Source organism: Sparus aurata, chromosome 18, assembly GCF_900880675.1.
Source record: "Sparus aurata chromosome 18, fSpaAur1.1, whole genome shotgun sequence".
NCBI lineage: Eukaryota > Metazoa > Chordata > Actinopteri > Spariformes > Sparidae > Sparus > Sparus aurata.
Genome location: NC_044204.1, coordinates 26390585 through 26404082, shown reverse-complemented (window position 1 = coordinate 26404082; position 13498 = coordinate 26390585). Strand labels below are relative to the sequence as shown.

The 13498-nt window shown below is 40.3% G+C and overlaps 2 protein-coding genes across 2 annotated transcripts; one reads left to right on the top strand and one right to left on the bottom strand.

Moving 5' to 3' along the window:
* The first annotated feature begins 2128 nt into the window (after window positions 1-2128).
* LOC115569192 (uncharacterized protein C3orf85) lies at window positions 2129-4154 on the top strand. The gene is made up of 5 exons (XM_030397153.1): window positions 2129-2243; window positions 2445-2480; window positions 3058-3182; window positions 3296-3381; window positions 3704-4154. The coding sequence occupies exons 2-5, from the start codon at window positions 2447-2449 to the stop codon at window positions 3780-3782; spliced, it is 324 nt and encodes a 107-aa protein (XP_030253013.1). The 5' UTR covers window positions 2129-2243; window positions 2445-2446; the 3' UTR covers window positions 3783-4154.
* A 141-nt stretch (window positions 4155-4295) lies between these two features.
* LOC115569191 (neuronal acetylcholine receptor subunit non-alpha-2-like) lies at window positions 4296-13223 on the bottom strand. The gene is made up of 6 exons (XM_030397152.1): window positions 12954-13223; window positions 10675-10826; window positions 8477-8521; window positions 7669-7778; window positions 6655-7570; window positions 4296-5921 (listed from the first exon to the last, which is right to left on the bottom strand). The coding sequence occupies exons 1-6, from the start codon at window positions 13027-13029 to the stop codon at window positions 5757-5759; spliced, it is 1464 nt and encodes a 487-aa protein (XP_030253012.1). The 5' UTR covers window positions 13030-13223; the 3' UTR covers window positions 4296-5756.
* Between the last annotated feature and the right edge of the window lie 275 nt (window positions 13224-13498).

The window sequence follows — 13498 nt, the reverse complement described above, 5'->3', positions numbered from 1 at the left end:
CAAACACATTATTGCCGACAACAGACAGAAACACAACAAGAAACGATAAAGCTAAAACAGTGATGATAACCAACGTCTTCTTCAAGCATATATTTTGTTAAACATCCCCCTCGCTCCCTGTTTCCCTGTTTCTAAATTAAATATTTGAAATATTTGCCTGTCCCAGCAGGGTGCATGTGTGTGCTTGCATGTGTGTATGTGCGTGTGCGTGTGTGTGTGTGTGATAGAATGGGGTCAGATGAGTTTTAGTTTTGTCTCACTCGCTACCTTTGATGTGTAGAAAGACGCAAAGCCTCCGCCGTGACAGAGAGCACAAGGGTCCCACAGCTACCCAAGGTGTGTGTCGATGTGTGTGTGTGTGGACGCATTTATGAATCTGAATTTCTGCCTGTGTCTACAAGTGCACATTCATGTTTTTCATTTGTGGTCTTTTCAGAAGATTTTCAGTCAATTTTTGGGGGAGAAATTATAAAGGCAACAATTGAGGTGCATCCTGTTTCCCTTTGAAACAGCTCCTCCGCTTTTTGTCCTCCTGCCATTTGTCTCTGTTACACTGCACAGGTGGTGACTCCCTTTATTATGGGATGTCAGAGAAAGGTCAGACCTCTCACACACCCTTAGGAGCTTATTGTGGAAAAAGGTCAGCATTGCACACAAGGGGGGTAAGGGAGAGGCAGAGGGAGTCAAACAGTCTGAAAAACACAAACAACAAAACAGATAAACTGAGTGGTGTGGGTGGACGACAATCTGTCATCACAGAAAACATCCTCAAAGATGAGTTCATGCATGCAGAGGAAGGAAAACTCACATTTATATACACATACTTAAAGGTGCTTATGTTCACAAATAGAATGAGTTTAAATTATTGATGATTTTCGTTCTGTTGGACTTTTAGTTATTGTCTCGGTCGGTGCATCAACTCTCATCCTCATTTCAGCTTTTAGGTGGTCATCTTCCTGTGAGAGCGAGTGTAAATATTACATCACAAGAACTTCACAGGCAGGGAGCCTCCTGCTCATAAAGGATGGAAGGTTTTTAATGCAGCACCTTGAGAAGTAGAAACCTAAATTAATACTCCCGGGAGCTGCTTTGAAATTTTTAAGGTCTTCGTGAGCCTTTTTTGATTCAAAAATCAGGCTTTAATCTCCCCTACCTGAGGTTATGTGATCTCCTCCAGTTAGATGCATCACATAAATACAATAATTCAACACAATTTTAGTGAATATGTGAATGTATTTAATGTCCACAATTTACTGCACTGTCATCTGGTCACATCATTTTCTTTACTTGTAAAAGTCTATTTTTGAACAGCCCTGCTTCCTCCGACCAATTTTATTTTAATTAATTGACAGCTTCCATAATGACAAAACCTGATTTACCACATTAATGTCACACTTCTAACGTCTGAAGTAAAAAACATGAACTGTCTACCAACTAAAACTGTGCTAAGGACCCCATCCAGTGGCAGAAATGTTGCTGTACACAAAATGATTGCACAGACAATAATAAAACACACTAACCCTAACCCTTCTCTGACCACAAAAACACATCAAATAATCAAAACTGTATGTTTATTGTGAATAATCTTGTAGAACAGTTGTCATAATTTCACATTTTTATCTGAGAAACACTTTTAAAAAATGCAATAAATGATAGTAGCATCAACAAAAGCAAAAATATGCATTTGTGTTAATATTTTGTGCATTAATAAAACTTGATATATCATACTGTATTATCTATTGCTCTCAAGACTAAACTCCAAAAATGAACGAGAATTATGCTCAAACCTTGAGCTCTGCAATGTATTTACTTACTGACAGCCTTCAAATCCAGACAGGCCCGTCATTATGTCGACTTTGAGAGGTTGACTTGTTCCTGTGTGTGTGTGTGTGTGTGTGTGTGTGTGTGTATTGCTATGCTTTTGTGGACCCACCTTGAAATCCCACCTTTCTTGTGAGGACATTTTTGCTTGTGAGGACATTTTGCCTGATCCTCACAAAGAAAAATGCTAGAATGAGATCTGTGTGTGTGTGTGTGTGTGTGTGTGTGTGTCAGAGTTCCAGCACAGAGAGAAGTGGTTACCTTGAGCCCGATGCTTGCCTCCATTCATATTCCTCTTTTGGAAAAAAAAAAAGTCTGTGAAAGAAACTCTTGTTCACCACTTTCACTTCGAGTCGAGAGATTCTGAGGTCAGAAGACACTCAGACTTTCAGCTCATCAGCAGCTCACTGCTCACACTGCAGGTACATCTTACTTTTCTGTGTCTATCTAAAATACTCATTTACTGAGTTTAAGATTTACAAAAGTGGCAAAGGGCTGTATGCAAATTTGTTTAATTATTCTCATGCATGTGTGTGTGTTGTGTTTCTGTGTTGCATGTTTATTATTAATGACTTTTCTTATTAAAACTTAAAACTTTCATTATTTGTTTGACTTTTTTATAGACATGAGGTTTTTGATCTTGTTTGCTCTTTTGTGTGGTAAGTCAGACAACTTCATTAATGACTATTTTTTTATGTACTTGTGCTTTATTAAAATATTGTGTATTTCTATCATCACAGATATTATCTTTGGGATATGATTCACTAAATTTAAGCATGGAAATTTTCATTATCACTCAAACTATTGAAACCACGATGATGGGACCTCTGCAGCGATGCAGTACTTCATTATAATGCTGCTTTGTCAAACTTTAACTCTGATAACTCAATTAATTGTGCAGATTTAGCCTGTTTTTAAATTTTTTACAAACATTATGAACCATTAAAGATGAGCAAAATCTTTTCTAAACATACTTTTTCATTTGAAGAAATTTACAGGACTTGATTATTTTAAATGACAACTCTGTTATCCACTGTATCAACATTTTGTTATTCTTTCCACTACATGTCTCTTGTTAAATCATCATGTCATTGTAACTGTTTTGCATTAGTGTCTATATATTACTTTTTCTTTTATGCCATGCGTCATCACTGACTCTTCAACACTGAAATTTTGTATACTTTTTGTATTTGTTTTGTATACTACTACAATACTTTATTATATACTACTTTTCAGGGGCTTTTGCCGCCCCCTTCGTGGAGGAAGAGGAGGCAAAGAGATTCATCAGACGGAAAAGACAGTCAGGGTACTGGGACCCGCACCACTCCCAGAACCAGTGGGGCTACACCATTCAGGAACAGGTAAAACTGCACTGTGGTGTGAACCTGATTCACAGCCAGTAAACACTAAACAAGCCAAGACATATTTATTTATTTCAGAGGCATTTCTATAACAGAGTGTCTTTCTCCCTCAGGCAAACGAGTACTGGACAGCTCTACGAACAGATGCTCAGTACTACATGGACATGGGTAACCTGATGTTTGACCACTCTGTGGCTACGTGAGTGACGTAATCAGCAGTAAAGTGTCGTGTGCCAGTTGTAGAGCATTTGTATTAAGTGTGCCAACAGTCTAATAACTTAACATAATGCAGGTGATGGCAGTTTTAGAGTCATGTTTTTCCAAGTTTATCTAGCATCTCTCAAGTACATCACTTAATAACTCTAAATTGTTTCAACAGATTTGTCTCTGTACCTCAAACTGAGCAGTGACACTTGCTCCGAGCAATATACCTTTGTGTTTAATATGCTATTCAAATTATGCAGATAAATAACATTTCTGATCATTTTTTTTATGCTCACTTCTGGCTGGTTATGTTGCAGGGAAAACAACAGGCTGTATACGGAGATGCTGCGCAAAGTACGAGCTCACCTGGACAGCCAGACAGGTGGACACAGATAAAAAGACAAACAACGTGACGTTTCCTACGCAGTTAAAGCTCAATGATTCATCTGGGAATACCATGTAATATATTCTGCCTCAACCATGAGCTACTTTTACAAAGGAAGGTATCAGTGTTGCCTTTAGATTCTGTATTTGTAGTACCTGGACATGGCTCAAAGGGTGTATATGAATATGTAATTTTTTTTAAAAACAAACAACAATATATACCTAATTTCCATTGTCCATGTTAATAGATAAAATAAACAGGAACCTAATATCCCATGATGTCAGACAGGTATCTTGACAGTTTAGAGTTCAACAGAAATAATTCATATATATGTGCCCATTCTTGCTAGTGCGTACATTGAAATAAAATAAAACAAAAAACAATGTTGGTGTGGTTAAGTTGGTTAAATGTTGCAGTTGCATACATCTTTATATGATATGGTAATTGAATGATATATATATATGAGGCATTTGTGGAAATACAGTTATTTTTATGAGTGTATGGAATATTTTAGAACAATGATGGCAACAAAAACACATTTTATTCCATAATAGTTAGAATAAAAGCAAATGAAATGGTTCTATTTAATGTGTCTTGTATTGAACATACTGCATGCAAATCATAAAAATATGCTTAACATTGGAACAAAGATTCAAACGAGAAACAGATATAATCTCTCATATCAATCAATTCGATTTTAATGCACGAGAAGAAAAAAATAAGAATTTATTTCACACATTTCTTTCGACAAAAAAGGGGAAACACTATGTTTTTTACTCTGTGTTGTTTTTCTTTTAAATTGACATTTTCTGCATCTCTCTGGTTTACCACTGGGTGGAGCTGCCACTTCACCCATTCTATCTATCTATACAGTTTTACAATGTTTTCTTAGTATTCTTTTCATTTGAGGGGGAATACATGTTTTACTTGAACAGCAGCAGAGATTAACATGATGGAGACAAAATGTCTAAATGTAATGCCCTTCATTTATTCAATACACTTTATATTATGTTGCTTGAAATTGTTTCACTGCTGTGATCAATATATAGTGATTTCTTTGAAGAGGGTGAAAAAGACAAGTATTTTGGAGAAAAAAACGATACAAGCTGTTAGGATACAGCTTCACAGATTACATCCCTGATCAATCATTTAATGGCTTTATTCCCCTGATGTATAGTTAAGTCTTCAGAGATTTTGCAAATATATAAAAGGATGTTGTGTTTACCTTTTATATATTTTGCAAATATATAAAAGGATGTTGTGTTTACCTTCTTCATTCATGAGAAAATGAATGAAGAAGGTAGTTCAAAGTTGTTGGTGCCTTGAGAGATTAAATCATTTATTAATATACACTAAAAAACTAAAAAGTAGTTACAGTAAGAGGTACTTTGTGCTTCAGGTAAGTGCTAACAAAAGCAGAATAGTTATGTATGAGTGATACCTTGACATCAGGAATTTTAGATGATAGCTTTCAAGTCAACTGCGGTTAAGTGCCTAAGTGGGCTGAGTACATAAATCATTTCATGGTTTCATTTTATGCTAAATTTATGGTTAATGTTTCATTTAACTTTACATTATATACCTTTCTAAAATGAGCAGTATGTTTATTCAAGTGTTTTGATGGTTGCATGCTATTTAAAGCCACTATGTGTAGAGTTTGAAGTGTTATGACTTTGGCAATAAACTGACTGAAAAGCAACACAGGTTGCAACAGTTTCCACTAAGATTGTCTAATTTGTCTGTAAACCAATCTTGATAGCATCATAATAATTTTAAACTGTAATGTGCAGGAAAAACAATACACATACTGACTTCATACAGACGACTTTGAACAGGGAGTCTAATGAAGAAACCTAACCAACTAAAAATCTGAGAGTTGTAGTTCTTATTTTCAAAGCACCTGTAGTGGCTTCATCATGCTCAGTGGTCTGCAGATTCTTGGAGGTGGATCGTCAGCTGCATGTGGAAAGGGTGTGTTATTGCTACTAGTTTGAAGGTGGCTCCTCACTGACAGGTGGAGGAAGGACTTTCATGAACTTCTGCAGAGCTGGAGTGAAGATGAGGATAGTGCCCAGGATTGAAACAGTGAGGAAAGCCCACAGGAAGATCCTGTCTAGCACCTGGGCCACAAACTTCCAGTCTTGCACCACCTGGGGAATAGAAAATATGTGAGATGGTGTGACAGAAACATATGGTACATAAACATTAAACATACAATGTGCAACTTCTGCCACTAGGGGGCTCTCTATCAAACTAAAACAAAGACATTTGCAGAGTCTTGTTTTGGGAGGGCGGGGTGGAGCAGGGAAGCATAGTCACTGCAGCTAATCAGAGTCAGGCAGAGCCAGACCTTCTGGAGGAATAAACCCAGAGTCACAGCAGATTATTGACGGGAGGAGAACTCAGAGGTTACTTTTCAACTTTTTGGATTAAAAATTGGATTTATCTTCACCCTTGTTAGCAAACCCAACTGCGCCAGCGATCCACAGAGGTGACCTCCATTGTCTCTGGAGCTCAAGAGGAAGTGTACTTCACTTAATGAAGACAATACAGAGGGGAGAGGGGGGGGAAAGAGATAGACTACTGGAGTTTCTGGTGAGGGTTGAATTTGCTAAAATTTGACTTGAATTTAAACACAGAGACATACACATGACTCAGGTACGTATGTCACAGGCGAGGTAATGTTTTAAAATTTGGTATCATTTGACAATTTCTCTGGGTTTGAACATTGTTGGAAACATTTGCAATGATGTAAGTACACAACTCAACAATATATATTGACATTTAAATGCAGAATTCCTACTTATTACATCTTTAAACTATTAAACTATTCTAATAATTATGTAAAGTCTTTCTTCAGTAATACGATCCAGCCAAACCCACCTCCCGGATGAAGTGTTCTTTGCGAATATGTCTGCTGATATAGCGCACTGAGTAGATGGCCTTGTCCAACATGGTCGCCCAGGCCTCTTCTTCCTTCCCGTCAGAAGTCGTCTGTCCGTGGGATGAGCTGTTCGCCTTCCCGCCTCCTCTCCGACCTCCAGAGCGAGTCTTCAGCTCAGGGCTTTCAGGAGCCAGCTCTGGGTAGTGGTAGCGATCGGTATGTCCACGCATGCAGAGCAACCTCGGCAGTTTCTGGAGGAAGAGAGTGCGAACCCACGGCGACATTGGGTGGTAGGTGGCCGACGAGCGGTGGTGCACGTTGATGACGAAGACGGTGACGATGATGGAGAGTGTGACAAAGATCATGATGAAGAGCAGGTACTCTCCGATGAGCGGGATCACCTTGGAGGATGAGGGGATGATTTCTTCTATGACCAGGAGGAACACAGTGAGCGACACGAGGACAGAGGTCGACAGTGACAGCTTCTCTCCTTCGTCTGAGGGAAGGTAAAACACCAGGACGGTCAGGAAGGACAAACCCAAACAAGGGATGATGAGGAACAGGGTGTAGAACAATGGCAACCGCTTCAGAATGAAGGAATACGTGAGGAAGGGGTACGAATACATGCCATCCCTCCTGGTCCCTCTGGCACCGGTGGCACTGAGGATCTCCCACTCCCCGTTATCGAAGAAGTCCTTCCGATCAACATGGGTGTCTATCAGAATGAGGTCCACCATGTTCCCATCGTATGTCCAGGAGCCAAATTTCATTGTGCAGTTCTGGCGGTCGAAGGGGAAGAAGGTGACATCCATAGTGCAGGCTGATTTGTAACTAGCAGGGGGCGTCCAGGTGATGGCACCATTGTACCTGACAATGGCCTTGGTCATCAGGGAGCCCTCAAACCGCCCATCAGCACTAAAGAAACATTGAGAAAATTTTAAAAAAGGCAGTGTCTTAGTATTTGAAGTTGCACATGAAGGTCTATCAGCCTGTTCCTGTCAGATCTGTCTTACTTCTCATAGAGGACGATGTCCGGGAGCCAGATATTTTCAGAGGGAACTCTGATCGAAGTGATTCCTCCGTATTTCTCTGGATTCCATCGCAGCTTGTTATCGATCCACTCCTGCTCATAATAAACACAGGACACAGGATGAAGTCTTATTAGACCTATACAACACTAAGCAATACTATATAGTGTTTGTTTGCATTTATAAGCAAAAAAAAAAAATGGTGAGGCGTCTTTTAATAAGTTCTTTGCCCCTGAAATTGGATCACATCCACCAGTGTTTCCTATGTCTCCCATATGTCTCGGCTTTTCTAAATGAACTTATAATACAAAAAACAACAAAGAAAAGTAAGCAAACTTTTCATAAGGCTTGTTTATAAGGGAATAAAGGCTGTAATAAATATGCCAAGGTAATGTTATTGGAGAACGTCCTAAAACTCGAGGGGTTAGGTGATATGGTGGTATATATCATGTAGAAATGTGTCCATTTTTGTGTCCATCACAGGAGCTATCTCTTAATGTCTCCGCAGTGTACTGTGGGCAGGCTAGTTTAGGCTAGAACTTCTCATCACTTCCTCCTTTGAAGCTGTAATAATAACTAAAGCCACCTTATAACAAACATAAATATGGGTCGTAACGGGCTCCACATGAAATACAGTATGATGTGGTTAATTTAAACCATTTTCTCATTGAATTAACACAACGACAACAACTTGTGTTTAAATTGATTTGTATTTCTGTAAAAGTCATGAGAATACAAACAGTAAGACAGATTGTAGCCATACAGCCTCAGTTCATGTTTGTGTTTTGCTCACCTGCCACAGCCAAACGTTAGTCGTCATTAGCTGGTTCTTCTCATCCTAAAACAGACAAAGACATTTCAGAGAGATAAGAACCCAGAAGCAACAGAACAGTTGAGGTTATCGGATGTTTCATTATCAAAATCTATCACTCCAAATATGTATGTATGTGATGTAACTTGTTTACAGCCTGACTATTTCTGATCTGGGTTCTTCCATCATGATGTTAGATCTGATTAGAGGACAAGATGAGAAACTAGGTCGAAGGTAACCATTAAATCATCTTTTCCTTTTCCAAGAAATCAGACTGCGTCTCATTTACCTGTCTCTGCCACATCCTTGGCAAACAAGACGGAGAAACATGAAACCAGAGGTGGGCGCAGTGAACCGAAGAGAAGCAATGTAAATGCAGCAAGAAGTAAATAGATGAAGACAGGAATAGAGGGATGTAGAGTGGTTAACACAGGTTTATTTACACATCAGTGGAGGCAAGTTTGAATAATAAGGGGCAGACTGGGAGAGAAATAAACCTGGCTGAGCAATATACGAATATGTTGCTGTTCAGCGTATCTAGACCAGGCCTGAGCTGTCAAAACGAGTTGTATGTTTTGGAGATCACATAGAGCAGAGGTGAACCATAATCTAATACAGAGCCATGCAGCAGCCCACGGAGACTCGAGGGACGCTCACAGTGTAACCAAGCTGCTGTGTCTCTGCTCAGCTTTCCTCATCGAAATCTAACAGATCATCAACCTAAGTCTTTCCTCTCTGCAGACCCATTAGAGGGGCCTTGTTTAATTCATCACTTATTGTCTTCGGCCGAGCAGGAGTAGTAGGGGGAAAGGAGGAAGACTCGAATCCAAACTGGTTTGCGATTAATATTTCAAGCCTAGAAGAGTGGCTCCTCCATTAGCATCCTCCGTTTTCTCCTGTTGAAAACACCTAAACCATCTCAACCTATCACAGCCCAGCCTCTGAAATATTAAAGGAACACTCCAGAGAGAGGCTGTGTGTTTGTAGATATGAAGAGAGCATCCCAGATCTATTTCAGGACCAAAGAAAAAAAAGCTCCACACTGCGAAGCTGCCACCGGCCTCTTTGGTTTCAGCACCACGGACAGAGACACTGCTCTGCTGAGACGGAGGGAGAAAGGAAGAAACGACAATGTATTGTGCGTGTCAGACTTTCATGTCTCTTTCTCAGTCTCTTCTTTCGATAGGGGGCTACTTGAGGCTAGCAAGTTGCTTTTGCAGTTAAAATAACAGTTCACACAAAAATGAAAATTCAGTCATTATCTATCTACCACCATGCTGATGGAAAGTCAGGTGAAGTTTTGTAGTCCACTAAACATTTCTGGAGCGTCACAGCAAAACAGTGTTGCAGCATTTTCCTAAACAACTGAAGTAGATGGGGACTTGTTTTGAAATGTAAAAAAAAAAAGAACAAACAACCGAAACTGATAGAAAATATATTATCTAAACTCTTTTTCATGCCGAAAACGTCACTGTTCAGCTTCCACAGACACGGATTACAGTATGGAGCCATTTTATGTTTCATTTTTGGTAGTTTGTGACTAAAAAGGTACTCGGCTAGAGTGCATACCTCCGCAGAGGCCCAGCAGGCCCCACTTTAAACCACCCAAAACTGCATAATCACAACTGAAACTCACTCAGTCTAGGATCTACATCAAATAGAGATACTAGCCTCATAAATACAATTAATTTTTTTCATCAAGATTCATGCATTATATTATATGAAAAGCTAATGGGGTCTGTTCTGAGTTGAGACCCATCCTGCATCCAAGTTTCATGGAAATCTCCTTCTTGTTTGTAGGTATTGTAAGTATTCCCCTTTTTTTCAAGAGCACCCAACACATTTTTGATCTCCAGTGGGTTGTATAGAACAATCAGTCATCTCTTTTCCTTATAGGATTAAAGTGTTGGGTTTAACCCCTTTGACATCAAACTGCGTTTCCCGTTAAGTAGCTTCGGAACTAGAGGAAATGTTTTTCATGCTGTGTATGTCACATGCATATTCTGTATCTGGTCCATGAAGCTGTTACATTCTTATATTCAGCAACGTATTTTTAATACAACAATAATTATGGTAAAGAAAAAGGCTGAGATGTGTAGGAGCAATCGGTGTCAGGATCGGGAGTATAAGACAATAAATCTCCTCATGAAGACACAAGTGCATGGATATGTGTTTCTTACCACATCAACCAGCTGGGAGATCTTCAATCCGAAGCGTACTCTAATTGTGCTGTTGGAGTGCTGGATGGGCCTGACCCAGCGCTGGTAGCCTTGGAAAAGGTTCCTCAGCAGAAGGTCCTCCATCTCCGCCAAGGACACAAACTCACTTTGACCTGGAACACAAAGAAGACATTGTGGATCAGATACTCCTCGTTACAATACTTCTTATTGTTCTTACCAAGTTCCCTTTTGTCATGAATTGTCTCTGAAACATCCTTGTCATGGTTTGTTTTTTTAGTTCAGTCATTTCCTGTTTTATTTTGCAGTTTTCAGCCTCATTAGTCTATTTGTGATTTTCACTTCCTGTCTTTTTATAGCCCTTTTTGCTGTGTACACCTGTGTTTGGTTAGTTAATCAGTAACTGTGTATTTAACTCAGTGTTTCCCCTCATTCGGTGCTGGATTTTCTCGGTTCCTGTGTCTGATCTACGGTCCTGCCTCGCTCCTTGTGTGTCCTCTGTGGCTTTCTGTTTTTTCAAGGTTTTTTGGGGATTTCAGCTCTGTTAATAAAGCTCTCCTTTTGTTTTTCAACCTGCCTGCCTGTCTGTGGGTCTTTTTTTGCCAAACTCTAAATACCTTTAAACACACGTGTGGTGCTACTTTCATTTAAGTCTGTCTTCGGACAGTTTTGGGCTACATTTGGGAAAGTACAATCTGAATGTTTTGGCAGCATGACCTGTCTTGTTCCTTGTATGCTGACATTTGAAAGAGATTTAACAAAAAGGAACGATGGCTAAAACCTTGAAAGCAGTATAGTTGCTGGGGAACAGGGAATCTAGAAAAACCCTACTAAGCCTGCTGCCACCGCAACCAGACCCCAGATAAGAGGAAGACAATGGATGGATGGATGGAAACCTTAAAAGCAATATGGACACTAACTCAGCTGAAACACATTGCCAAAGAAAAAAGAAAAGGAGCAAACAAAAGTGTACAAAACAAGCTGTTTCCCCTCCAGATCCAGCTAATCTTCATTCGTTAGAAGCCACATGCTCTTCCCCTGGAGATGAACCATGACCTCCAGCTGTGACACTACAACAGACGCTGATGAGTGAAGGAGGCGGCTCTGCACTGAGTAACAAATGGAGGGGGAGGGGACAGAGATAATGTAACTGTGTCCGGAAGAGGGGCAGTCAGCATCATCATCATCATCATCATCACTCTGCCTGTGGCGACATGAGGTCTCCGGGGGAACAGAGACAGTAATATTGACAGGAGACAGCTGTAATGTCAGACACAGGGTACGTCGAGTACAGGAGCTCGTGTGTGTGGTAAGGAGTGAGTGTGTCGCTGGTTTCACCTCTGGCTTCACATCTGTATGAACATAAAACCACCTTCTGTAATCAGTCAAGAGGTATTTTTAATCTCACTGGATCACCTCCGTCTGTGCTTTTCAAGGACTCTCGTTGAGAGGTGCTGAGAGCAACACTGATACCCAACACCTGCGTTCCGGTTCTGTTTGTCCCCACGACCCGCAGACTTCAGGACAAACACACTGTTACTGCTGATCTGACGTGCTGCCTAAAATCTCATCTAGATGATGCAGCAATGCGGGAATAACCTTGTTACTTGTGTTTCTATTGTTTTATTGCTCTTGTGATGGCAAACCCTTTAAATGTTGGACTTAAAGGTGCACTACGTAGCTTTGGGGAGGAAACTCCAGTCATTTACTGATTTTTCTATGCCTAAACAAACTCTCTTTGTTTTCATGAATGAGTAAACAAGCTGAGCTTAAACAACGACACAACTTCATTCTGTTTAACTTTGTTTTTATGCAGCGGACCCTGACACCTCCCTAGATTCAGTGTTCTGGGGACCTTATTTCCCTCTGAGAACACCTTGTTTATTCAATTATGGAATTTGTGTTATTACATTAACACTGCAAACATAAAAAATCTGATTTTTAGTTTCTTCTCCAAAACTTACATAGTGCAGCTTTAAGTTAACCCTTTAAATATTCATCCTCAGTCTAAATTACATTAGTTTCTACCAGAAAGTAACAGACATGAGAGGATAATAAGGGAAATAATAAACAACAATTCGCTGCAGAGTAAAAATAAAACACTAGTTTTGGAAAAGCAGTTGAACTTTTTGGTTAACAAGGTCATCAGAGGTTGTTTTCCTGGAGCCGATTTCAGTCTCAGTCGGACATGAATGTTGCACCACATGGTTTTGATTGTGGAGCGCAAAATGAAACGATTGGATGTGATATGTAGAAAAAAAAACACACGAGAGTTTTCTTACCGGTGATTTCGGCGGGGAACACCGGGCAGGACGCCGACAAGAGGAGGAGGAGAAGGAGGGAGACCGTCAACTTCATGGTTCCTTCTGGTCCGACCGAGCGCTCCTGCAGCCTCCGCTCACTATGGGCTGTTCAGCTGGAGAGGATCACTGTGCGCACACCGAGATGGCACCGAGGCTCCCATCAGTAGTTCTCAATACCAGGCAGAGGGAAAAACACACACACCAAAGCTCTCTGCTGCGGTGTCACACGGAGCAGGGAGCCGGTGTCTATGTGCTGTGACGGCGGGCAGCGGAGCAGCGGAGGAGGAGGAGGAGGTGGGAGGAGGAAGGAGGAGGAGGGGGAAGGAGGAGGGAGGGAGGGATGCCCGGGTTGGGCTGAGTTTAGAAGCTGGAAAGTTTCATTTTTTTATCTCATTTTTTTATGTCGTTTTATCACATTTAGGTTATTAATGGAAGGACATCGTGACATTTACGCATTTTCCAAAACTCCAAGAGGAGCTTTCAACTTATAATACAGTCAACTGGAAATTAGTTTTGTTTCCTTT